The sequence below is a fragment of the Pristis pectinata genome, chromosome 26 (assembly GCF_009764475.1).
Source record: "Pristis pectinata isolate sPriPec2 chromosome 26, sPriPec2.1.pri, whole genome shotgun sequence".
NCBI classification, from domain to species: Eukaryota; Metazoa; Chordata; class Chondrichthyes; order Rhinopristiformes; family Pristidae; genus Pristis; species Pristis pectinata.
The window spans coordinates 14,364,632-14,391,354 of NC_067430.1; the positions used below are offsets into that span (position 1 = coordinate 14,364,632).

General features: G+C 38.6%; 1 protein-coding gene across 4 annotated transcripts in view; it reads right to left on the reverse strand.

Annotated features, from left to right (window-relative positions):
• Positions 1-26,723, reverse strand: part of plekhm2 (pleckstrin homology domain containing, family M (with RUN domain) member 2) — a 54,446-nt gene that overhangs the window by 19,759 nt on the left and 7,964 nt on the right. Inside the window, exons 2-12 of one of the 4 annotated variants that reach the window (XM_052039422.1) lie at positions 20,772-20,878; positions 18,892-19,001; positions 18,461-18,560; positions 16,618-16,705; positions 15,623-15,809; positions 12,574-12,612; positions 10,773-10,832; positions 7,134-7,377; positions 4,820-5,677; positions 1,821-1,890; positions 478-568 (exon numbers count right to left, since the gene is read on the reverse strand). In XM_052039422.1, coding sequence (XP_051895382.1) covers positions 478-568; positions 1,821-1,890; positions 4,820-5,677; positions 7,134-7,377; positions 10,773-10,832; positions 12,574-12,612; positions 15,623-15,809; positions 16,618-16,705; positions 18,461-18,560; positions 18,892-19,001; positions 20,772-20,878 — 1,954 coding nt within the window. Of the gene's footprint in view, positions 1-477; positions 569-1,820; positions 1,891-4,819; positions 5,678-7,133; positions 7,378-10,772; positions 10,833-12,573; positions 12,613-15,622; positions 15,810-16,617; positions 16,706-18,460; positions 18,561-18,891; positions 19,002-20,771; positions 20,879-26,723 lie in introns of those variants that run through there. The other 3 variants (XM_052039423.1, XM_052039425.1, XM_052039424.1) reach the window with 3 other exon arrangements.

Below are 26,723 nucleotides of genomic sequence, written 5' to 3' on the forward strand. Positions count from 1 at the left end.
ATACTATTTAAGTGGTCTTCCTTCAGAACCTTCAGTATTGGTTTGTAGGGTATTTAACCATGAGGGCAGTGTAGTTGCACTCTTTCAACTTCATGTCAGTTTATATTTTTTCTTCTGGTCTTAAAATAGTGAAAACTTGGACTGAAAAGATATAGTTACAATTTATACAGAAAATGGAACTGACTGCATCTGCCGGTTGCACAATTAAGAAAATTAATACTGAAAATGGAACTGTGACTGTATGTGCCAGTTGCACAATTAAGAAAATGTGACCATGACCAAAGCCACTGACTTCTGGTTTTAAGATGGAAAAGTAGTGGAAACAAGTACAAAGTGTACTCTGCAAAATGTTGGTTATGAAGTAACCAGCAAAGCAGAAGCTATGTAATTTGGTCACCATAAAAATTTAAAAGGTGGGATGTGGTCTTTAAGCAAGTGAGTTCACTCAGTGCACCCGTTCCAGATAAATAGATTTACCTTTTCTCAGCAGGTAGATATAACAATCCGTCAGCAGAACATATAGCAACTGTAGGTTCCCCTCCATGTGACCTGTCCACATCTGCATCATCTAAGAAGAGAAATTGGTAAGGAGACAAGAACAGAGGGAAAAAAACTATACAGGCAGTTCCTGGGTTATGCAAGGGTTCTGTTCCTGAGAACTGTCCGTAAGCTGATTTCTCCGCAAGTCAGAAGCATCCATTTTATATAGTAAGCCATATCATATCACTCTACGTACACTTGCTATAATTCTGTCATTTCCTTGAATAATCACCCTAACAGTACCAATAATTAAACTGATGGAATATTATATATACGTCCAGTCATTAATAATGATATGAAACATTTATTATTACTAGCTTGAAAAATGTTTTAAAAATGCATGGGAGAATTTGCGTCAAGTCGGATTATCAGGTCATTTGTAACCCAGGGAGCCCCTGCATTGGAGTAGCACTGTTCAGTTCATCAAAAAAAATCAGCAATTTAGTTTAATAGCCCAATTAACATCTGTTGCTGAACCAGTAAGGTCTTATATTAGCAACATTTTAATTAACCTCCTGTGTCCTCAGCTCTGGATCAGTGGAGTTTCGAAACGTCAAAACTCTTTGCTCATAGAAAAGACCATTTACTTGTCACATACATCAATGGTGAGGGTCTTGAATAAGATTTCCTTCTACTTCCCACCTTAGCTGGAACATAAGCAGTTGTTAATTTCTCCAATTTATTCAGACTTGTTCTCATGTTTCACCATACCCATTTCTCAATTTTTATTGTGCTAATTCCTTGTTTTAAGTTTTATTAGTTGTTCACTTTATTCTCCAATATTCTACCCAGTATTTCTCCATATATGACCCAGTGGCTAATCATTTCCATATTGTGATAGGCGAATCTAGGAAAACAAGGTATGCTAAAAGGGGGTTGCTAGCCTTGTCATACACTAAACAGATGAATCAGTCCCCTTTTTCTCCTGCCCTAAGAAACTATTTATATAAAGAGTAGGTGGTGAGGATCAGCAAGATATTGGAGCTTGAACCTACATCCACACATATTCCAGTGTATACCCAGTTTCTAGTAGGGGGTGACGGGACTATAATCAAGTATTGTAACCTTTGATGATTGACCCTTCTAACTCAGTTTATGTGCAGAGATCATTTGAAATGTCCCTGGTTAAGGCAGCACAAACTAGACTGAACTAGGTCCTTCCTTCAGCTTTATTGCACAACATTTTACCAGACAGTGCACTTACAGTGTTATCAGTGTGCTCCAACTATTCTTAAAATACTTCAAGCAAATATTTTATAGATCAGTCACAGCTCCGTTACCTTATAGAGCTGCTCTTCATTCTCCCTGAAAACATGAATCATCAGCAGAAGCAACAGATTATTGTCCACCCTGGGGAAAAGGGGGAAAAAAACATGGATTATCAGACTGCTGTAGCCAATTCTGACAAGATCTTTATAAAAGCTTTAAGTCAAAACAAATTGATTAAGAACATTCAGGAAAATTTCCCTCAAGGAAGTTATGGAGAATATAGATGTAGAATCAGAAATAACATCAAGCCCCATTCAGTCAAATTTTTTCTTTCAACCATCCAGAATTGACTCAGCTTTTTCTTTATGGAAAATGGAATAACACGTTTCGGTGATTTATTCATTGATAACTGATTTTTATCTTTTGAACAGTTGTCTAATAAATACAATTTGCCTAGATCACATTTTTTTCCGATACTTACAGATTAGAAATTTTTTTAAAGTTACTATTCCTTCTTTTCTGACTCCATACAAAATTGAAATTACGGAAAAAATTTTAGGCTTTAATCCCTATCAGAAGGGCTTGATAGCAATAATTTATGATCTAATTATGAAAATACATCCAGAGACACTTGATAAAACTAAGAATGAATGGGAAAGAGAACTCCAGATACTTTTACCCACAGAGACATGGAAGAAAATTCTTCAATTAGTTAATACACCTTCAATGTGTGCCAGACACTTTGATACAACTTAAGGTGGTTCACAGGACCCATCTGTCGAAGGACAAGTTAGCCTGTTTTTAACACCATATAAATCCTACATGTATCATCCTATATGTGATAGATGTAATTCGGAGGTGGCTTCCCTGACACATATATTTTGGTTCTGTCCTCTCTTGGAAAAATATTGGAAAGACATTTTTAAACATTATTTCAACTGTATTGAATATTGATTTACAACCTCACCCAATCACTGCAATTTTTGGGCTACCAGTGATGGAATCTGGCCACTTATCTGCTGCTGCTTGTCGTATGATTGCCTTTGTTACATTAATGGCCAAGCGATCCATTTTGTTTAAATGGAAGGATCCAATACCTCCCACTACTTTTCAATGGTTTTCTCAAACTATATTATGTTTAAACTTAGAAACAATTAGGAGTGGCACTGTTGATTCTTCGCTTAAATTTGAGGAAGTTTGGAGTCCATTCATTCAATATTTCCATATGATATAGATCCCTTGGCGATAATCTTTGAACTTAGAGGTGCAGAGTTGATGACATAATAATGCTCTTTGTTCATCGAGAAATATCAGTCCAGTTTTTTTCTTTTGAAATTTTTTTTTAGTTTGTTTCGTTTTATTACTAATAATTTTTTTCGATTTGGTTTTTTTTATATAATAAATCTTCCTCTTTTTGATTTTTTTTGTAATATATTTGTTTACTAAGAAACCGTGGGGCCTAGAATATATTTTTATTCTTTATTACTATGTATGTCATGATTGTCCTTCTGATCTCTTTGTATTACGTGTATAATTACTGATGTTATATGTATTAATCTGTATTAATTGGAAAATTAATAAAAAGATTGAAAAAGAAAGAAAGAATCAAAAATAACTGGAGTATTCATCAATATGGTGAATTGGCAGAAAAAGTGGAATAAATATAAATAGTACGAGATAAATAAGTTAACACAACTGCGGAGCAGGTTTGAGGGTTGACAGCATTTTTGCAGGTAGCTTCACACTTTTATTCAAATGAAAAGTACCGAGATCCATTTACAGAGTGATAAGAATGGGGAGATGAAATCCTTCCAAGCCAGTTAATTTGCTTCACGTTATAGAATTTCAGTTTAAACTTAATGTCAAACCAAAGTCCAGAAATGAGTGAGAAAAGCACATGTACAGAATGGATAATAATGCTTGAAAAAAAATGCAAATTTAAATGCAATCCTAAAGGTAAACACTGAATTAGTCTCACTAAATCAGGAATTAGTCTCAACTGAAACTCATGCTTGAGGTACATAATATGCAATTGATTAGATATCTGCACAGATCTAGCATACAACAGAAAAACAGATGCAAGCTTAATTGATCATTCTGTTCAGTTCCAAATCATATTATGTTGCTCGCAATAAAAAAAAAGTGATGTTATCATGGGCTAATGACACTCGTTGCTGGGTAAGAAAGTGCATGGTGTCAGCTATGAGTGGTCCAAACATTGATATTTGTGTGCAGAGAAGGTTAGTTCAGAAGCATTTTTTTTTAAATCTCAAAACTTAAAGGGTTAGGACAGGAAGGAAAAGCTAACTAGGCAAAATATTGTTGAGAATGGTTGCAACCCACTGAAGAAGAGAAGTTAGTGCTTTCAGAAGAGATGGGAAGACAATTGGAAGAAAAACATTTCATGTTTTGTGCTCCTTACTGAGGCACATGCGTTAAGGAGTTCTGACCAGCTGGAGTCCAGTCATAGGAAAAGGTTGTCATTCTAACAGTTTGAGATTCACCTATGGAACCTTGTTTGAGTGCAAGACCAGAGTTTAATCCAGCACACTACTTAAACATCTCAACTCATTAATAGTTTGATATACTCTCTCAACCAGATATGAACAAAAGGTAACTCCACACAAGCAAATTGTACAGAATAAATCACATACCTGATCAATATAAGGGACAGACTGGAATGAATCAATTCATGAAGTGACAAAAAAATTATTGATGGAAGACAGGACCTTTTTCTCCCCCCACACTTTGAGACTGATCAAGTGGACTACATTCTGACCTTTCAGTACAACACTGCTGTTTTAGCGTATTCACTATTTTAGTATGTGCAATCTCAACCAACATGTTTAGGAAGATCAAATTCATGGGCAACACAAGGTTTCCCATAACCTCCACATCCGAACTTCCAAGCACAAATTCAGGGAATCTATAACTATTCCAGAGTTATTGAAGTTAATTAATGGTGTCCGATTCCATTAGGCAAATATTAAATTTAATTTTCTTTACTCTTTCATGAAGCAGCTGCATTTCCAATTAAACAAAAGCAGGTAAGTAATCCAATACACTTTACCTGAAGTCTGCTGGATGGGTTAGTTCTGAGGGACTATTTTGAGCTGCCTCATCCTCCACTGCATCTTCAGGAGCCAAGGTCTGAATTTCCAACTGTTCCAGATCAGTCTCACCCATATTGGCATTTATATTGTCAGACTGGTTATCAGGTCCTGTAACAGCCTCTGCATTTTCTGTTTGTTGACTTGTTGGGGCATCAGCTTCTTCTGTGATCCCCTGTGCCACTACAGTGCCAGGGAAGACTTCTTTGCACGTTTCTGTGCCAACAGTTTCATGGCTACTAAAAACATTCTCTGGTTGGCCATCCCCTGCAAGGTCATAGTTGCAGCTACCTGTTGCACTAGCGCCTGGACTCTCGAGGGTAAACCTGTAGAACTCCATGGCAGGTGGCATCCGCTCACTATACTCGCTATGTGGAGGTTCATCCGGGGCTTTCCCCGGGACACAAGTCCGAAAGGGCTGCTCAGGGTGACTACCATCTGACATCCAAGTGTTGGCATCAGTTGTTTCATTAAGCTGCTCCATTACTTTGCTCAAAGGATGCCCTACGCTGCTCATGGACGTGTCCTTCATCTGTGGTATCTGCAAACCTGGCTGGGCAGCATCTGCATCAGACTCTCGTCGAGTCACTCGTAACACCACATCCTCAGGGTTAGTGTCCTCCTCAGTACCAGGAATCCCAGTTGATTTCTGCACATCCAATTTTGTGCTTTGTTCTCCTTGTGTTTCCAAATCACAGTTTTCCTCAATCTTTGCATCTTCTTCCTTTGACTGCTGTATTTCTTCAATTTTATCATCAAGTATTTGTTCCTCAGATTTGGCTCTCTTTTTTTTAGGTGTTCTCTTCTTCTTTGCCAATCTGTGGAGTTGAAACCACAAACAATTAATATCAGTTTCTCACTCATTTGTGCAGATGGTAATTACAACATCCAGTGACCCATTTAGGAAACTTCCAGACTGCATCTTTAGTCAGTTCAGAATCAGCTGCCACCAACTGGGACACTAGTTAATGTTAGAATCAGCCTCAGTCCCTAAGCTAAGGAGAGATAAAAGCAGTCAGCATAGTCTCTCTCATTCCTACCAGGAGGAAAGTGTTTTTGGATACGAGAATTGTACTAAGCTGTGATATCCTGCATCTAAATTTTTTTGGTGACACTTTCTGTTTATGCTCACAGATGAACAAAAGAGGCCAGTTATGAAGAGTGCCCAAGGGTAGATAGCTGTACTGGAAATATATGCCCCCAGAGTTTAATTTGGAATTTTATCTCCAAAGCACAGCTCCATGAACTTAAGGGGTTGAGAGAATAAATTTGAAATTGAAGACCTCAAAGACCAAATTTAACCTTATTCTGAAGGTACATTGTCACAGGGAACCCAGAAGCAACAAGACAAAAAGTACTGGCCAATCAAGATCGTTAGCGCTCTCCATGGACAATACTGAACTTCAATGATGCTGCTTCATTGTACATTAAGAGTCATAAAGCACGGAAATAGGCCCGCAAGATGTCAATCCAAGCTCGTCCCATTTGCCTGAGTTTCTACTGTGAAAAGATAATGACTTATCAGGAATTATAAAATTGAATGAAGGCAAAAAACAGTACAGCAGCATAGTGCATGGCTGTAGAAGAATGCCACAAACGCTGGGTTTAGATTTAACTCTGAGTTCTACATTCCTGTATGTTTTTTTTTTTTAAAAACAGCTCTTCACAAACTAGATCAAGCAGCCTACAGAAACTCAGGAGGTTACCACTGCCAGGTGCAGCATAGGAATCACAGAAAGAAATTCTTAGTTATACAGCATCAAGGCTGCTTCAAAGTCAACAAAATACTCAGTGTTAAGAGCTTGATCAGATGCTTTATGAGAAGTGTGCCACCAATTTGTGCACAGCATGCTGTGACGAATAGCAATGAGACTGCCCAAATGTTTTCTTTTAAATGAACAGTGACATTGGTCGATATAGCAATTTTGGACATTCTGAAATGGTGCCCCAGAACATTATATCCATCTGAGAGGGGCTGTGGTTTAACGTCTCATTTGAAAGACAATATAGTGGGCATCAGAACACACTCTGGGAATCATTTGAGTATAAGTGCACATTGTGGACTCAAGACACAAATCCAGAACCTATTCACTCAAAGGTGGGAGAGCTACCAACTTAAAATCTAATAATTAAGAGGCAAACTAAACAAAACAATGTGAAAGTTAGTAGCCATCTCTACTAGAAGCTTGAATCAAACTGAAAGTTAGCATTTTGTGAAACTCCTATCCCTCTGTAACCTCCTATTAAGGCCCTGAACATTAATGATTAACTGACCTGATTACTTCAAGTTCTGTGGTATTTTCAGTGGTATCCTGGATATCTGATGTGTTCTCCTCTCCCTTGGATTCAGTGCTTCGCACCGCATTATTTTCTGGTGTATGTGGAGATTCTGTTTTCTCACTATTAAAAGGATTATAGCGCAGGGTTGGGCTCCTTGTGTTCAGCTTGTTGTTCAATGGCAGACTCTCTGAGGTTCCAGATCGAGGGCAGCTGCTGACCGTGTCCGTCAATTCACCCTCTACAGAGAGAAAAAAAAATGAAAATACAGAGGTCAGGGTTTGTTTCTTAGATTACTTTTTAATTGACTCAATATATTTTTCTTAAAGCAATAAATTTCCAGAATAGCAATGAGAATTGGTTATTTGAAGCAGAATTTAAACAAAAAATGATTGACAAATTAGTGTACAGTCAAAAGCTCAAATTCAGGGACCTCCTGGCACAGTTTAGAACTGTACCTGTAATTCTACATGATCACAAGGGCACTTATTTAACAGCAGCATTCACTGCATGTGATTATAATAGCTACTTACAATTGTAGAATTCATAATAAATTTCCTGCTTTAATTATTTTGCTCTGAGAAAGAAAATCCCTATTTAAATGCTATACTTTGTTGAGAGCTTAGTTGCAATGCAGGTGGAAAACCGTATATAATAAAGCAATTTGGTCTTTGATAAAATGTTTTGCAGTTGGGTAAGGGTGAAAAACCAAAGGCATAGCCACCCAAAGTTCAGAAGCCTCTGCTTACCTACTTCTCTTAACTAGAATCTGATTTGAAAAAACTTTATATTCATTTACTTCAAGTAAAAGGTACAGAGCGCCCTGGCCAAGTACTTCTGGTTTTACATCCAAAGCTCTTGCCGCACAGTGGTGCAGCTAGTAGAGATGCAGCCTCACAGCTCCTGTGACCTAGGCTTCACCAGTGCTGCCTGTGTGGAACGTAGAATTTGCACACGATCCTTGCGATTTCATGGGTTTCCACTGGGTACTCCAGTTCCCTCCACATCCAAAAGATCTACGAGTTGGAAGGTTAATTGCTCACTGTAAATTGCCCCTGGTATTTAGTGAGTGGTATAATCTTAGTTTTGTGTGTGTGGGGCAGGGCGGCAGGGAGAACAAAAGGGATTAGTGCTAATGGGTGCTTCATGGTTGCCGTGGATTTGATGGGCTCCGTCTCCACTGCTGTAACAAGGTGCTCAAAGAAAGTACTATACCATTTATGACTGCCATGATCTGACGGTTAAGAAAGGAGAATCAAAGAGGTTCTGGACTACTCAACCTTCTCAAGCCAGTGGCTATGACAATACTAACAAAACCTAAAAGGACAGGGAAACCACGGTGCATAGAAACATGCATTACTCAAGGAAAATAACTTACTAAAAATTACATCTAATTTAATTGATTGGAATCTGATGCAACCTTTGAACATTTGACATGAGTTGGGAGTTACAGGCAGTAAATTTATAGTCACCAGGTGCTGGAAGCACAAGGTCACTAAAATATGAGAGAAACAAAGGACTGCAGATGCTGGAATTTAGATGAAAAACACGATGATGCTGGAGGAACTCAGCAGGCCAGGCAGCATCCTGCTGATTAAAAGAAAAACATTCTTCATGACCTGAAGAAGGGTCCTGACCTGAAACGTTGACCGCCTGCTTTTCTCCACGGATGCTGCCTGGCCTGCTGAGTTCCTCCAGCATCATAGTGTGACTAAAATATGTTCTGATGACCTCAATGTGAGCTTCCAATTAATATCATTTTGAGATTTTAGTGTAACATCCCTTGTCTGGTGCCAAATAAGACAAACCATTTACTTTCCTCATCTGGAGCTGGTCACACTAAGCCCGTGAATGAAGTAGAACCAGAAGAAATAATGATGGCAATTTAGCAGTTAGAAATAGTACAACAGGACAGAGACTGCCTGTGATGATGGGAACGAAGCTTAGCGGGATAGTTACATACACCTTTTCCAGGTAGCTCATTCTGGGAAGGAGTCATCCAACTGAAGAATATATTGCAATAAATCATGGGTTGACAGTGGTCACTGGAGGTATTGAGAAGATCCAGTAAAATCTCAACGTTTTTAAATCTTAAAAACATCATGACATGTGAAATAAATTGGTGAACTCCCCCCACCCCACCAAAAATAAACATTGAGTGATTGCAAAAGGAATGCCAACACTTGGAAGGTAAACATTTGGCTTGGACTAAATTGGTTGCTCTTTCAAACTAACAACAGCTAATCAAAGAAATGTTAAAATAGACTGCTATTAAAGGAAAGTGGACAGACTATATTTTAAAATTCATTTATGGGATATGGACATCAAAAACAAGGCCAGCATTTATTGCCTCTTCCTAAATGACTTTGAGAAAGTGGTGGCGAGTTGCCTTCTGGAACTGCTTCAATCCTTTTACTCTCATGAACGATGAAAGAACAAGGGCATATTTTCAATCAAGAAGATATATGACTTGGAAGGGAATCTGCAGACAGGGGTGGGAGGTTGTCCCCATGTGCTTGCTGCCCTTGCTCATCTTCATGGTTTAAGAAGTGCTGTTGAAACAGCCTGGGTGAATAACTGCAAAGCATTTTGTAGATGTACTGATGGATTGCAGCTATCATGGAGGGGAGTAAATGTTTAGAGTGATGGATGGGGTGTAAATCAAGCAGGCTGCTTGGCCCTGGATGGTGCAGAGTTCTTCATGTTGCTGGAATTGCACTTGAGGAAGATCTCATCCCATTTATGACTGCTTCGATCTGACAGGTGATAAGGAGGATCAAGTATGCCCACTCTGGACTACTCAACCCTCTCAGGCCAGTGGCTATGATGATCGTAAAAGTACTGAAACCTAATAGACAGTATTCCATCATACTCCTGACCTGTGACCTGTAGATGGTGAAATGGCTTTGAGTCGTCATGAGATGAACTCGCTGCAGATGGTGTTCAGTTTATGCATGGTTGGGTTTCCAGAGTTTTAGACAAAAGATCTATAGTAGACGCAAAACCAAGTCTGGGGTCAATCCAAATTACAAGTAATATCCCCAAACATTGTCCTAAAAGTGATTCAAAGCCAAAATCATTATCAGTGGCAATCAAATCACACTATTCAATATACGTACATCAAAGTTTTAGTAATTGGGTATCATTATGTTATAAATGAGACCAATAGGAGTGACAGGTTTCTCTAAGCAAACCTGTACCAAAGCATATAGTGGATCTATTTAAATGAACCTTTCCCAATGAGTATCAGATTCTGGTTACTCCTTACAGTTCTCTGGTGCTGTGATATGGAATTTAAAATTAAAAGAAAAACATTCTTAAAAGGTGAGGAGAATTACATTAATTGCCTCCTCAGAAAAAGGAAATCGCAATGAAGCTTTCTGCAAGCCAGCCAAATTATACCAGATCTGACCATAGTATGAAACCCACCACCTTATTATGAAGCATTCACATTATAGCTTTCAGTTCACAATATTCAAATATAATCTGCTTTTCTGTCTGACACACTCCCAAATGCAAACATACACAACCACTGGAAGCAGCCCTGGCAGGCATGCAGTGAGTCAGACAGACAGGGTTAGGGACAGAGCATGCAGCAGCCAGCAGAATGTGAACACAAATCTGAGAAAGTCCCACCTTCCCAGTCAGTGCTGGGTATGGACTGTGCTGCAGAAAATACATCTCCAAAATCATAATCTATAATTGAAGGAAGAGAAAGAAAACAAAACAAAAATTGGTAACGGTGCAAACCATTGTCAAATAGTACATGAAATCCCCACCTTATAAAGGTAGTGAAAACATCCATGGCAATTTCACCACACCTACAGATAAACTCCACATTCAGATTTCCCCTTCAACATCTGTTATCATGTGTTGATGCACAAGATGGGGTGCCTTGTGTTCCTGAGGAACTGGGGATAATGCTTCTTTCGTTTCCAAGAACTTTGGGTTTGAAACCAGACCAGGTGGTTGAAAGTTCTATTAGCTGACCTCAACTCAATCCTTAAGCAAAACCATTCCTAACTGGCAAGCTCACTTAGAAAAGAAATTGAAAATGACATGCTATTTTGTTTCAGATGGAAGGATTTTACTCTGCATCTAACCTGATGATAGAGAATTAAAATTAGTAAAAGCACCATTTCAATCACTAAATATCTCATCTTGACTAGTACAGAAGTCATTGGAAGAATAAAAAAGAATCAAATAAATAAAATGCTGCTGTTTATTTGGAAGACCTAAAGTCTAAAAATATGCTGCTGAATATCAGTTTCCTTCTACACATATTGTTATGGGGCAAGTCAGCTGAACTGCCTAACAGCCTAACAATGCAGTTTATTACTCAATTAAAATCACATTCTCATCTGTTGCTAGCAACCAATTTTCTAGCATATCAGTACTGACAATAATAAACCGGATCAAAATAACATTTAAATACCTCTAACCTCAACATCTGACAATACATTCCAGAATCCATATACAACTTCCTCTTTTAAACAGTTGTAAAAAAATCAGAGCTGCAATTGGCTGACATAGGTCCAATATACTTTGCCCTGGTGTCTCCACTGAGCAGTGTGGGTGGTAAACAATGTTATTGGGTATAGTTCAGTTAACTACAACCTTTACCCTAATAACTTAGATACTGCATTCCAGAGGTATTAAAATGCTAGAACTCCAAAACACATCAGCAGGAGTAACTACAGCACAAAAACTGTGTTGAGTCAGCGCCTTCACAACAGAAATTTGAATCCTTGCTCACAACGAACGATATCCCAAGAATGAATTTAAAAAATGAAATGGAAAAATGCATGCATAATCAACACGTGCAGCAGTTTATGTGCACATGCACTTTTTACAAAAGCTTCAAATAGCAGGATTACGATTACATAATCAACCTAGGCATCTCAAAGTCTTGGGATAGTGTGAAGTTGATTGATTATTCACTGGAATTAATCCACCTTCACTTTTTGATCCCTATTCTAAAATTACTAACTCACAATATCCCAAAGCTCCACAGGTACACATCTTTCAGCCCTGCACCCACAGTCTTTCACATGTGCGCAGAATATGCTGCCTATATCTGGTCTATCAAGGACGGAGTAACAACTGCAGTATTACACAGCTTTTCTTAATGGAGCAACAATTAAGAATTTCTCAGAGGAACTGCTCCAATTCATCAGATTTACTCAATATGGGAACTCTAATATGAAAGGCAATAATATAGGAGGAACTCATCCTTTGGGAGAGACATTACCTGACTTCATGTAAAGGAAAAGATTCAGTAGCCAAAACATTGGCTTGTATTCATTTGATTGATGTTGGTTGTCCTGATGAGGGCTCTGCTTTTGGTATTGGCATTGAGCTGCTTTCCCCCACCCCCTACCTCAACAAAAGTCTGCTCTGCATCTCCCTGTCTAAGCTCATAGAAGTTGGTACATACCTGCGAGTGGCCCTGTTAGATTGCTGTCCCTCCAACGCACTGCAGGAACAAATGTAAAGATGTTCACACTATACAGAGACTGGCAATGGGATATGCCACTTTATAGCTTTCTTTTTCCTTCTAATAAACTATTGTAGATTCAAGGATTTTGAAGAACAGGTACTTGGCGCAAATGAACAGGTGTGGATGATTTCATCTGCAAGGCAGGAAACAATCCACACAACACAGTTGTAGATTGACATCTCAATCTCTTGTGCCAGTCGCTTCTTTCAGCTTCCTTATTTTCCTCTATGTAGTGTCATTCACACCCATCATAGAGTTGACAATTTCCCAAATTAAAGATTTTCAGCAACAAGAAAATTCATTTCTCTTGTGATCTTCATCATCTGATTACGACTTTGCTTTATCCTTTCAAATTATTGATTTGTTATATTCCCCTTTTGTTCTGTTACAGTTTACAAACATACCCATTCCTGCTTTGATATGCCAAATACTTTCCTTTTACTAGATCAGAAACAACAGGGATCAAATACAACACAAAAAAACTTCTGACTAATGCTACACTAGCATCATGGTATCGTATTCTGAGAGCACCGATATCAACTGCAGCATCTGGCAAGCCAGATAGTGACTACTTAGAGTTCAGGGTAGGTTATGATGTATAAGATGCTCCCTTTCCATTTTTGTGGAAGCAATTATTTTAGTTGTTGCCAGCAGAGTGCGTAGGTTGTCACTACAGACACAGTCAGAAGATTGGCCAACACCATGCTTTTGCTGGTGTGTAGTGCTTAATATTAACCTTCCTTAGCTTGGCATTTATTCTCACTTCAAATTGACTACAATCTCAGTTTTTGTTTTGAATATTCATACACAGGATGGACATTGTAGGCCAGGCCAGCAATTAATTCCTTTCCTTAAAGCTACTGACAAGTTGCTGGTTAATTACTCCAGTGCTTGTGATGAAAGGACTCCTGCAGTGGCTGCTAGGTTTTGACTCAGCAACAGTAAATGCCCAAGCCAAGATGACAAGTTATTTCACACTGGAAACTCTCTTGTTTTAGGTGGAATTACAGCACATAAATCAAAAGACAAGACATACACAGTTAACTGTTGAAAGCATCAGAAAGATCAAGAGAAAGGTTTGATATCAACATTTTCTCTACCCCAACACTTGGCCTTCCAAACCTGCTTCATCAAACAGTAGTGGACTCTTTATTATTCTGCAATCCCAGTTAAGGTTCTATGCGATGACACTTCCATAGGCTGCAGTGATGTGTCAAAGTGTGCCACTGGTATACATTGTGGGTTGAGGTGGTTGGCCTGCCTGAAGCATTGTTGTGATGGTAGTGCTGCACTCATTTTGTAGAGGAAAATTTCTTGACACAGTGCAAAGAATGAATCTAGACTTGAAAAGGTTTTCTAGTTCCAGTGATTTGCATAGCTTGGACTGTACAGAACCCAGAAAAAATAAAGATTTTTTTTAAACAGCTTAAAAAACAGATTGTTGTATTTCATCACTGCACAGGTATGGGTGCCACTAACTCATGGCAAATGGGCAATCTGACACTCCATCTTTTACACTATTGACTTGGTGGTCTTGTGCCAAGGACAGTACAGCATTTGGCAACCCCGTGTAGTATTCCTGGTCAATATGCACATCCAGTGCTTAGTTAACTGTTCTGTAGAGCACATAGTAAGTACACTAAACAATTCCTAAGGTGTACTCACACAAATTCTGTGACAAATCTCCATTTACCATAAACTTGTAATTCAACAAAATCACATGTGTAGTTCAAACAAGTTTCCAGAAGCAAACAAACCATAACTCAGTTTTCCACATGATTTGTATCCACCATGAAAGACTCGTGAACGATACCAGAACAGGGATGCAAGTTATTGTTGTAAGCAGCCTGGGAGATATAACATTATAACCTATGCCTGTAGTGAACTACCTCCCATTTGCCTACAGGTCCTCCCTAGATTATAACAGGGTTCCGTTCCTGAGAATGGTTTGTAACCCAAGCAGTTCGCAAGTCGAAAATGTGGCAGCCTGGCAATATGTTTCAATATAAACATAGGCCAACCAAGGGCAATGTGTAGTTAAACCAGGGCGTTTAACTCAACCATTTAGATATTGTTGCAAACAGAGTTCCCACATGGCAGAAGATGCCTGCAGCCATGCAGCCAGCAAATCTATTCCACCGGTCTCGCAAACGCTCGTTGTCATATATGGTTTGTATATAAGTAGGGCGTTTGTAGCCTGGGAAGAATCTGTATAAACTATTTCAATTGAAAAACCACAACTTTTATGCAAACTGCATGTGCTTAACCACACAGGTCCCACAGGAAATACACAAGCTGCCCATCGATCTATGCGCATGTTTTGAATTCATAAAAGGCCATATATCCGAGAGATTCACTTAACATAGCACTCACGATATATGAAGAGTGCTGAACAAGACAGCAAAAGGCTTACTTTTCATTAAGGTATATATACATTTTAAATATTATTTTGGCTACTTGTTCAGTCATTTTTGTTGCACGTGCATTTCTCCTTGTTCATCAGGTTGGAAATTAAACCTCTGATCTCTGCTGATGATAATTTCTTTAAAGGTTTTACTAAACAACAGTTGAAAAAATCCTTCACTTCCTCTACAGAAATGCACAGAATACGAATAAGGATTAGAATCAATAACCCTTCATTTATCTTCACTCCTGAAGATACAGACTCTTGATGCACTTGCCATTTTGTTCCACTCAGATGCCTAGACTGCAAGTATCAATAGGCTTATTCTGTTACAAAAGACATCGCAGATACCACTATTCTCATAATGCGCAATGTTCATTTTGAAGTACTGGTCAGGTATTCCCAGTCGCCAAATCAGAAGTGAGGCTGGCACTTAGTAGAAATTTATAGTGTACCATTTGTTCTGCCCAAACCCTCATTAAAATCAGTGTGGTGCTCAAGTATACAAGTACATACAAGGGGAAGGTGTTTGCAATTAGATTTAAATGTTCTATTTTGTTATAGCAAAACCCCGAGACTTACCTTCACTGGAGGGTGCGATGGCACTATCATCCCATTCTAGATTAGTGGAGGTGACAGAGTTGTACGAATTGAGTGAGAGGCTGTCAGAGCCATGCACAGAATTGGGCAAACGGTCTTCAAAGTCTAGCAAGTGCTGTGGCTTATAATACTCAGGCATGTATGGCGCCAGGTCAAGGTAGGGAACATCCTAGAATCAGAAGAACAAACAGAAATTGCATGATGAGCGGACAGTGGCAATAATCTAAAACAAAAATCTTAGTGTTTTTGTGAAGATCAAATTCAAATACAAAAACAATTTTCTTGCACTCCAAAGCACTGGTTCTCCAGAATGAATAGCATAAGGTACTTTTTACTTGGGGATAATTTGCTAACATTTCACATTTAAAAACGAGCAGCATTACAGACTATCAGTATATATATTGATATGAAACAGAAGGCATTTCAGTTCATTGTACACAGTCTGTGGAAAGCCCACGTATAATCACTGACACCATGTGACACAATGAACCTACTTTTACTCTGAACAAATTTCATAATTTATGCTGGCTATTAATGCCTGCTTCCTAGGCAGCTACGAGTAAAGTTATACTTGCTTTGAATCACTGAATTTAAGCAGCAAGGTTAAAGCCGTTCTTCATAAACGTGCTTCTAGGTTGAAAACAGCTCTGTGAAACTCTACATCAGGAGTCATCTGGAGCAAACAAAGTCTTAGTGCAACCAGGAACTGGCAGATCTTTTACAAGTGCATGCATCTATTATACATTTCCAATCATGACAAAGAAGGAGGCCTTTCAGCCCAATGCACTCTGTGCTGCCTTTTTACAATTACCCCCAACTCCCCTGCTGCTTCCTCATAGCCCTAAAAAAAATTACAGCAAGAAAAACATTTCCTTGCTTAATAGTCACTGACTTCATTCACTTGTTCGCCCCATAAATGTCCAAGTTAACGATTTACATTATTCCTTTCAGTGCTTTAAAGGAGACATTTTTCTTACCAGCTCCAACTCAAATCGGATGAATTCCAGACCAGAAACAAGTGTGAGAAAGAGGGTCAGGTGATCATGACTACAGACAAGGGCATTCCTTAGGATTTGGAAGAAACAAAACAGTAAGATATCACAGATCAACAAGACCATTATCCTCTATCTAAAAAGGGTATTTACATATTCTTTCAAGTACAGTGGAGTTTATAAGCAGACTGAATAAGCTACATTTAGGGCAGTACCCATAATGTTTGATTTACAACAATATACTAGTTGGGAAGGTAGTAATAGTATAAATTTTGCGACTGGCAATGGATATTTACAGGTATGCTTCTTCAAAAATCTTTAAAGGTGGACTAAGAAGGTGCTTGGCAAAATGAGGAATTGCCAAGATGCTTCACTTCACATTGAATGACAGTACAGAGCAACCACTATTATTAGGATCACTTAATCAGTATAATTTTGTTTTGCTATTCAAATTAAAATGCTATGAATCTGATGTCAATAGAATATTTTGTTTGACTTTAAGATGATTATTTCTAACAACCCTTTGGTATTTCTAACTGGCGATTCTGAACAAAGAGCCTTTTAACTTCCTCTTCAAAAGCCTGCCTGACTTTGTAGCCTTCAGAGCACCTGACAACTGAAGTAGAATGCCTGCTAGAGCCCCAACCAAATGCCTGGCACTAGACATCTCAACACAACATTGGCACTGGGGAACATGCTTGCGGAACCTTCAAGTTAGACTTGGCCCAGGATCTGCGAGAAAACACTTTTGAGTAGTGATTTTATGGACGGGAGGAAGAAAGATACATAAAGATTAAATGGTTAAATTATGTTTTAAATCCTGTGTATTTGGTTTAATGTTTATAATTATTTAAAAGTTCAATTGCTTTTCAATAATTAATTTCATAGTTTGATGTTTAATATTTTTAAGGATTCTTCTGAATACCAAGGACATTCAGAAACTTCAAAAAAACTTGACAGCTTTACAGATGGTAAAGTTGGGGCTATGGCTTTGCCATCTATCATAGCTTTTCTTGCAGTTCTGGGATGCAACATGTTCTGTTTTGCTGAGGTGACAGGATAATGACGTGCAAGATCTTGCTGCCACAGAGGCCCTTGCCAAACATGTCTTGGAAGCTTTTGTCCAGCAGATTCAGCCTTATGGATGAGAATCTGGTAAGTGCTGATTACAGCTTTGAGCACAGAGTTTTCTGCAAGTTTTGGGCCTTAATATTCCACAAGGTAAAAATTATAGAAACAGTATATATACAGTTAACAGGGCAACTCTAGTTTCAATGCCTTGAAACAGCTGCTTAGGGTATTAACCCACAGTGGAAAAATGTGCACTATCCATCCATTCTCATCAGAATAATTGCTGTAAGTGTGGTTATCGTTCCAAACTGCATATATTTAAAAGTTCTTTCCTAACCAGATCTCTCAAATACTGACTGGAGCTTAAGAGACAACACTGATGAGCACACCTTCACACACACTTATCTCCTACCCTGTGGCATAATTTGGTGATCCCCAATGATGTACATTGTACCTTTCAGACAGGTAACAATGATATGACTTTCCCTTCTTGCTGTGACCCCATCTTCGTGTTATCCCCCGAAACACTATGCTCTTAATTCTAGACTTTCCTCAAAAGAAGAAATTTTCAAAATTTTTCATAGCAAGCCTGATAGGCAAAAATGGCCTACTTTTCCTCTGAATTTTTAATCATGTGTTCTCTGCTGAGCTCTTGCATCTGTACTTTTTTTAATCTGATGAACTGTCGATAATCCATTCCAGAGTCAACAGCTGTAGGTTTTGATAATTCCACTTGCTCAGACTGAGATGGACTTACTTGAAGTAATACTTATGAAGCAGGGTCTGATTTTCCCAGAATAACCTTAAATAGCTCTCTAATGAATTCTCATTTAATGCGAGATACAGCCAGGCTCGACCTGAGAGGAAAAATAGACAATGTGAAAGATACAAAAATGGAATTAGCTGGGTCTGCATTAGGATTACTGCAATGAGGCGTATTTAAAAAAAAACATCCACAGTTCCTCTTTCTAATCTGCTATGAAGATACCGTGTGTACGCTGCTTAACAACAGGACCATACATGGTTGTGACAGCTTCACGATGGAGTAGTCATAAGATGACAAGAGGATGAAAAATGACTAGAAAAAAACTATAACCAAGGAGATACAAGAAGTTTAATTTAAAAATTAATGCTACAAACTCAAATTTATGATGTAGATTAGATCTATAGTTAGAGCACAATACTCACTACGACCGAGATTTGTGGCAACATGCCGCAACACCTCAATCTGATTCACTGCTTCACTGCGTGTAAAGTGCACAACCAACACCCAATATCCAGAGGAAATATCCTGCAAACTGAATGGAGATAGAATAAGATAACCAAGAGCATCCCACAACATACTAAAAATGTCATTCTAGTTGGAATACCTGAATTACTATATGGAAGAGTAATTGTCAAGTTTGTATAAACATACAATGAGAGCAAATTGGACCTGCATACCTTGTGCATTGTTCAAATTGTAGAGGTTTATCTAAACGTACAATGAGAGCAGACTGGATTTGCATACCTTGTGCATTGTTCAAATTGTAGAGTTATCAGCTAGAATGTGCAAATGTTAGAACTCAACCCCGAGTGCAAGCAGTAAGCAGTACTCACTGGAAATAACTGTATTAATTCACTGATCAATAATGAAAGATCAGAGGCATCAACAATAACATCAACTTCAAAGAAAAAAAAAGCTGAAAGTAGGAACTCCCATTGAGGAAAACAAAATGAACCCAATTTGAAAAGTGCACTGGATATGCAGGTCTAGTTTTCTCTCATTGTGTTTATATAGAACAATACAGCACAATACAGGCCCTTTGTCCCACCATATAAACCTGGCAATTATTTTTCCATGTAGTCATATAATAAGTCAGGAACACTAACCACATAAAAGATTATCTATTGTTAGTATGTTTTAATTGGGTATGTTGCTAGTGAAAATTCAGAATGTAGTTATGACAATGCAGATTGTAATCACTGCATTCCTGCAAAATTGAGTTACTTTGTGTGATGTTTTCCCGAGGGTTACACTCCATTCCATTTTAGTATCCATCAACTAATACCGAAAGGTCAACTTGGAGTAGAGTTTTATAGGACAAGGGCAAGCTTCAATTTAGCAAATGTCTATTGGAAAATTGCATTCACTGAAGAGATGGCATCCAATGAAAATTTGTCCTACAAGAGAAGGAAATGATGCAACTTGCACATGGATTCAATGTGTATGGGACATAGAGGTTTGCATTCAATGTTAAACTTTCCTCGGCATAATCAGAGATGAAAGTTAAAGGTTGCAATTTCCACCGAAGGACTATAAAATCTCAAATGCAAGAATCAGGAGAAATAGAACCAAGGCCTGCTAGCAGAAATAACAAAAACATAGCTATGATAGATGACTAAATGATGTTAACGTGCAACAAACAAGGTGTTTAAGTCATCACATAATATGTTTTTATTTCTCTTATTTTGTTACATTTCTGGGCATTAATTATTTTTGGCAGGATCTTTCTAAAGATAATGCACAGCTGGAGCCAAGGCATGAAGAAACTATGCATTAATGTAAGCCAATGATTTCAACTGTATTTACCTCCTTGTTTTGTTCGGTAAAGCTATATATAGATAAGGATCTAATCATCTGCTGAAGTGATCAATTCCTGGCTGAATTTCAAATGGAAAGGGAACTATATTCAGGATGACCTCACTGTAGTTCAATTCTTTTTGTACCATTAAATCGATATTTATGTTAAAGTAATGTGGAGATTTCAGTAGTCAAAACTTCACACAAGTTTTACATTATGGATGTGGATACTGGTTCTGGACTTTTAAAAAAAACACTTAGCATTATGTTACTAAATACGTTATTATGACAGCAAACATCACACACAAAGGCACATTCCAGCTTCTAGAAAGTGTGAATTTGGTCACATGAATGGTCTCAGGCACAGTGCAGAAGAGAAATCAGAATAAAGCTCAACTCAACTGTAATCTTACCCAAAGATTGCACGTAAGAAATGATCAACTATTTTGGTATGTACTTAGCACTGTGACAAGATCCTACTAAGTCCTATTAAGTTCTTCCTTACCCATAGAGCAGGGCATGGTCCAGGTGTTCACACAGCCTTTGTAGAACCTTGTCATGGTTTCGAATTGCTGGCGTTTCATCTTCACAGGCAGCAAAGTAACCCTGGAGCTGTGGTGGGAATTAAGAAGAATACTGAGGACACATCATTCCACACAACACAAAAATTGAGGACAGCCAGTGCTTTCATGATAACTTAAAATGGGCTGATCATCAACTCTTAATAATGGAAGATTTGGAAAAGGTGTTAAATTTGAACCCTTTGAAATTTAGTGACACACTTCTAACTTTTTTTTATTCCAAAAGGACTCAATAATCTACAACAAGCAACTACTTCACTTTATTCAGAGAACCAGAACCACAAGAATAACAGCCTATTTGCAAATACAGGCTAATCTTCACAAATCCTTGAAAAGATTATTTCAGGGAGTGAGTGGTATAGAGAAGCAGTTTTATGGTGATGATGGAAGCAAGTTGTTTTTTTAATTCATGGGAATGATTCAATTTAGAAAATATTTGAAAATATATATATTTGAATAGGACATGTGGTAAATGGGGATAAACATGCCATTCTTGGAGGGAGGAACAAAAGCCAGTGATTTGGGACTTAAAAGTGGTGCATTCCACTACTAAGTTTTCTCTCACGTCTGGTTCTACTGTAGATAAATTAAATGCAATGATTATTTGACAACTCCACCTTCATTTTTCCACAAATCAGATATACCTTGGTTTTCTTTGATCTAGTGGTTTCTGCTGAACTCAGAAGAACATCTTATTTAATCTTACAAATTTATCACCAGCTAAGCCACTACCGATTGCAGACAAGCATATCTGACACTAAATTCCCACAATGCAATATTAACATTCATATTGATATGTGCAAAATTCTGCCAGGCACCAACATTTTTATGAATCATCTAATTCTTCTGCCACGTTTAGACAAGAGGCAGTGACTCACTGCCTCTTGCAAAATGATGACAATCATGTGACACATAATGAAAAGTACCCATTCAATAAATTCAGTGACCCCCTCCTGATCAACACACAGATTTCTCTATCAATTTTATAACACAGGTAAATCCAAATCAAAGAGCAACAACTTGCCAATACTAAATCTTCCTTATAAACTACTTTACATGATTCACCTTTCTACAAATCTCTATTTGAAACTGCAATGAATTAGAGAGTGTCAAAGGCTAGAACAGCAGGGATCAGAATGTACACAACTCAGCCAAGGAATGGCAGATGTCTTTCCCAGACAATTCCAGATGATGACTTGCATGTCATGTGTGCTGTTTCACTGACTAAACATCATGCAGAGACCAGCTGGAATCACCACATAACCATTTTCAAAATGGAGTTTATTTCATTAGAGTAATTGTTCCAAGGGGCAGTTCTACCCTTTGTGCAGTTACTAAGGTTTTGCATAGGTATTACATAATGAGAAGTACCCATTCAATAAATTCAGTGACCCCCTCCTGATCAACACACAGGTTTCTCCATCAATTTTATAACACAGGTAAATCCAAATCAAAGAGCAACAACATGGAAATACTAAATCTTCCTTATAAACTACCTTACATGATTCACCTTTCTACAAATCTCTATTTGAAACTGCAATGAATTAGAGAGTTTCAAAGGCTGGAACAGCAGGGATTGGAATGCTCACAACTCAGAGATTACATCAGTACTTAAGATAATTATTAACCAGTTTGGACTATTTCCAGAACAGAGTTCTCAGCACAATACTACGGGGCTCCCCCAAGTTCTCAAAGAGCAGAGCAATGCATGATTGTCCTTTCAGTTACTTGAAACCCAGCCCAAGAACTCCTAAAAGTAAAGTGCAGTTTCAATGAGAGCTGGAATTGGGTTTTGTTTGCCAAATCTATACACAGGTCATACTTCAACTCCAAGCCAAATGCTTTTGGTAGAGTAACTGTTAAAGTTTTGAGCTTACATCAGACAAACCAATTCATTTGGTTGCTAGTAAAGTCTCAAATGAACAAGTAACATTCAAAAACACTTTACACTGCCTCATGGTTTAGGGGCATACTGACTGCATCAAAAAAAGGCCATGTGATAGTGCTCTGTCACGAACCAGCAACAAAAGAAACACACTGAGCATGATTCAGTGTTAAAAACTATTTTATTAATCACTACTTATGATAATACGTAAAATAAAAGTAAAAAAATGTTAGTATGTTAGAATTCAAAAATGTTAAACCTTGAACGTTAACCCCAAAACTAAACTCGTCGTGTGTGTGTGTGTGACAAAGTCCAAAACTCCCAGTTCCGGAATGGTTCTTAAAGTTCAGTTCCACAAGCCATAAGGTGAAACATGAGCAAGGGCTTCTTCAACAACCACCGTTGTCAGAAGATAAGATGTAGACGTAGAGAAACATAGAGAGAGTAAATACGAAATCCAAATGTTCCATGATGGAACCCAAACGACACTTCAGTGTTTACTCGGTAGTGACTGCCTCCCCCTGAAAAGCATCCGAACCGTGGTCGTCCACACACAAATACCTGTTTCCTTCTACAGGTCAGCAACAAAGTGAACTCCACCGGATTACTTCCAACTTCCATACATGGATTTCAGTGGCAAACACAGTTATTGTTTCTCATCCATCGATAGAGAAAACAAGCAGGCTGGTGTCTCTCTCCCTTCTCTCTCTCTCTCCTTCTTCTTCTAACCTCTTCAACAACGTCATTACGTCCTTTATCTTCTATTGACGTAAGCACGCCCCACACACACATACTTATCTTATCTTAAATACACTTATATACATATACATATCTTACATATATATATATATATATATATATATATATATATATATATATATATATATACATACATACATATCTTATATACACTCTCTATCTTAAAGGGACTTTCACTGAGTCCGTAACAGCTCCTAGATATAAATTAGCTATACTGAAATTAAACAAGTGACAATGCCAAATGCAATCATCAATTATGATTAAGCACATGCTGCAAAGATCAACAAAGTGGTGGCAGAATGGGACATGGGCGTTGTTGGCAGATCACCAATTAGTAGTCATTCATAATTGCCCAAAGGTTTGGGAGGGTGTGCCTCCTTAATTATTGCAAATGCGTATTGGGAAGTTACTCTCACACTCGGTTAGGTAGGAAGTTCCAGGGTTTTGACCCAGTAACAGTAGAGGAGTGCAAGATATTTCTAAGTCAAGATTGTGTGCGCCCTGGAGAATGGTTTTCCCTCATGCAGTTACTCCCCAAGTCCTTCTAGGTGGTAGAGGTACTGACTCAGGTGCTGCAGAAGGCTTGGTGTGTATTTTATAGATGGAATGTATTACTACCATGGTGCATGCCTGTGGTAGAGGGGAGAAAATGCTTGGGTAAGGAGGGGTGCGGAAGGGGGTGTCAGGTAACCAGTCATGTGAGCCATTTTGTCCTGGATCATATTAAGCTTCTTGAGTGTATTTGAGAAGAACTTTTTCAGACAAGTAGTCAGTATTCAATCATGCTCCTGAACTGTGCCTTGTGGAAATCAGATGTTGGATTAGTTGTAGCAAAACACCCAGTCTCTAATACGCTCACACAGCCACAGCAACTATGTTGCATGCAAGTTTCTGGTCAATAGTAATTGCCAGGATACTAACGATGGGGGAATTCAACAATGGTAATGCCAAAAGGGTGCCACTGTATAATATTCATGTGGAACAAACATTACCCACATCTGAATATTTACCAGATTCTGGTGTTTCCTAAATGCATGTGACTTAACATAGCCTTCTTATTCGCTGGCAGCACAAAGCAACGAGTCTCTCATTGACATCAAGGCCAGAAACGTGACATTGGCTTCTCCTGTGCAGTACTTTGTCCACAGATGCTGGCAAAGGCCATGTTTTCATGACTGCCAGGTTGCACAAGGTAAAGCAAGCCACCAAGAATTGTGGAACATTCCTGGAGTGAGGCTCCACAGCAGTTCAGTAGTTGAAATCATTGCTTCAGCACACTGATGTATGTTTGATGAAGTAGCTGCATGCCCCTCATTATAAAATCATTTTGCTATGGTTCACAAAACCCAGCATACAGATATCCCTGGTCCCCAAGAAACCTCTAGTCAGTTTGACATGGTGGCTGGTAAATAGAGGGCAAAGCTAAGTGGCACAAGACAGAGGGACTGTGAGAGTGCTTGGATGTCTGATTTGCAACATTATGCTCTAAGGTGGAGTCTTCAGGAGTGAGTACACTGGTTCACTGTTGTACCCTTGGGAAATCCTGTAGTGCTGGCTTGCTCCCATGCATGTACTGTTTGTTGTTTTCTGTGGAAGGAGGAGATGAATTCACCCCCCTTGAGTAGAGAGCCTTCTGATGCAGCAGTGAGCTGCATACCAGGTCAAGTTGCCAATAATGGCAGCAAACAGTCTGGAATACCCGAGAAACATATAAAGGCAGGACATTTACAGCTGTACAGCAGTTGACACAACCCTATGACTACAGCATATGGCAGAAGCACATGTCAGATTTTGGGATAGAGAAGTGGAGAATTGGTGCACATATCGTGACTATTGACAAACACCCTTTCTGAATACATCTTCCTGGACCACTCTATCGCACTCCTCTTGGTTCTACTGGCAATCATGTTGATAGGTCCAAAACACCCACTTGTGCCAAGATAGGCAGATGGTTTAAGTAGATAACACGAGAAGGTAAACTCAATCCCAGCCACAAGTGCACCCTTTAAACAGGTCAAACTGCTTTCCCTCACTTGTAATAATCACAAATCTTTCAAACATATCTAATTCAAACACAGTCATCAAATTTGCAAGTCATTGAGGCTTTAAATAACACAGATGGTCTGAGTGTTCCTTCTGCTGTTAATTGCCAAATTTTCAGTGCCATTGGCTCAACTGAGAGTCAAAATATCATCGGGTGTAGTCCCATGTCATCAACTGTCTACACTGCATACTTTTGATGTGTGCTATCCAATTTGCCAAGGTGCCAGAGTGCACTAAAATAGTATGCTAGCAGTATGCAGATTCAATTGAAGGCAAGCCCACAAACTTTACCAAAGAATTCCCAATGTCATGGGAAATCTTTGGTAAAGGTTATGGGTTTGCTTTCAATTTAATTTCCATACTGCTAGCACACGATTTTAGTGAACTCTGGCACCTTGGCAAATTGTATAGCACACATCAAATATTTTGCATGCCTGATATCTTTCTCATCTAATACAGAACAGAACAGATGAGAGTGTAGATTTGAAGCAACCAGTTATGAAAAATGTAACTTCCTGTGTGTGGTCCTTGCTGACAATTCATAAGCAAGAAAGTACTTTTCTCCTACATACAATCGGTGGAAACTTCCCAAAGAATATTCAATCAGGCAGCAAAAGACAGAAAATCAGTTGGTACTTTCAGAAGACCAAAAGCACTTTAAACAGCAGGTCCTGGCTCAGGTACCAAAATATAAACCACATTTTATTACTTAAAAAAATGCAAAATATAGCCAATGCTGGAAATGTACCAGATATAGATTCACTGATGACACCACTGCCGTTGGTAGAATCTCAGATGGTGATGAGGTGGTGTACAGGAGTGAGATAGATCGGCTGGTTGAGTGGTGTTGCAACAACAACATTTTACTCAACATCAGCAAGAGCAAGGAACTGATCATGAACTTCAGGAAGGGGAAGTCGGGGGAAGACACACCAATCCTCTGAGGGGTCAGTGGTGGAAAGGGTGAGCAGTTTCAAGTTCCTGGGTGTCAACATCTCAGAGAATCTATCCTGGGCCCAAAACTCTACTTCATTAGGAGTTTGAGGAGATTTGGTAGGTCACCAAAGACTCTTGCAAATTTCTATAGATGTACGATGGAGAGCGTTCTAACTGTTTGCATCACAGCCTGGTATAGAGCCTCCAATGCTTAGGATCATAAGAGGCTGCAGAGAGTTATAAACTCAGCCAG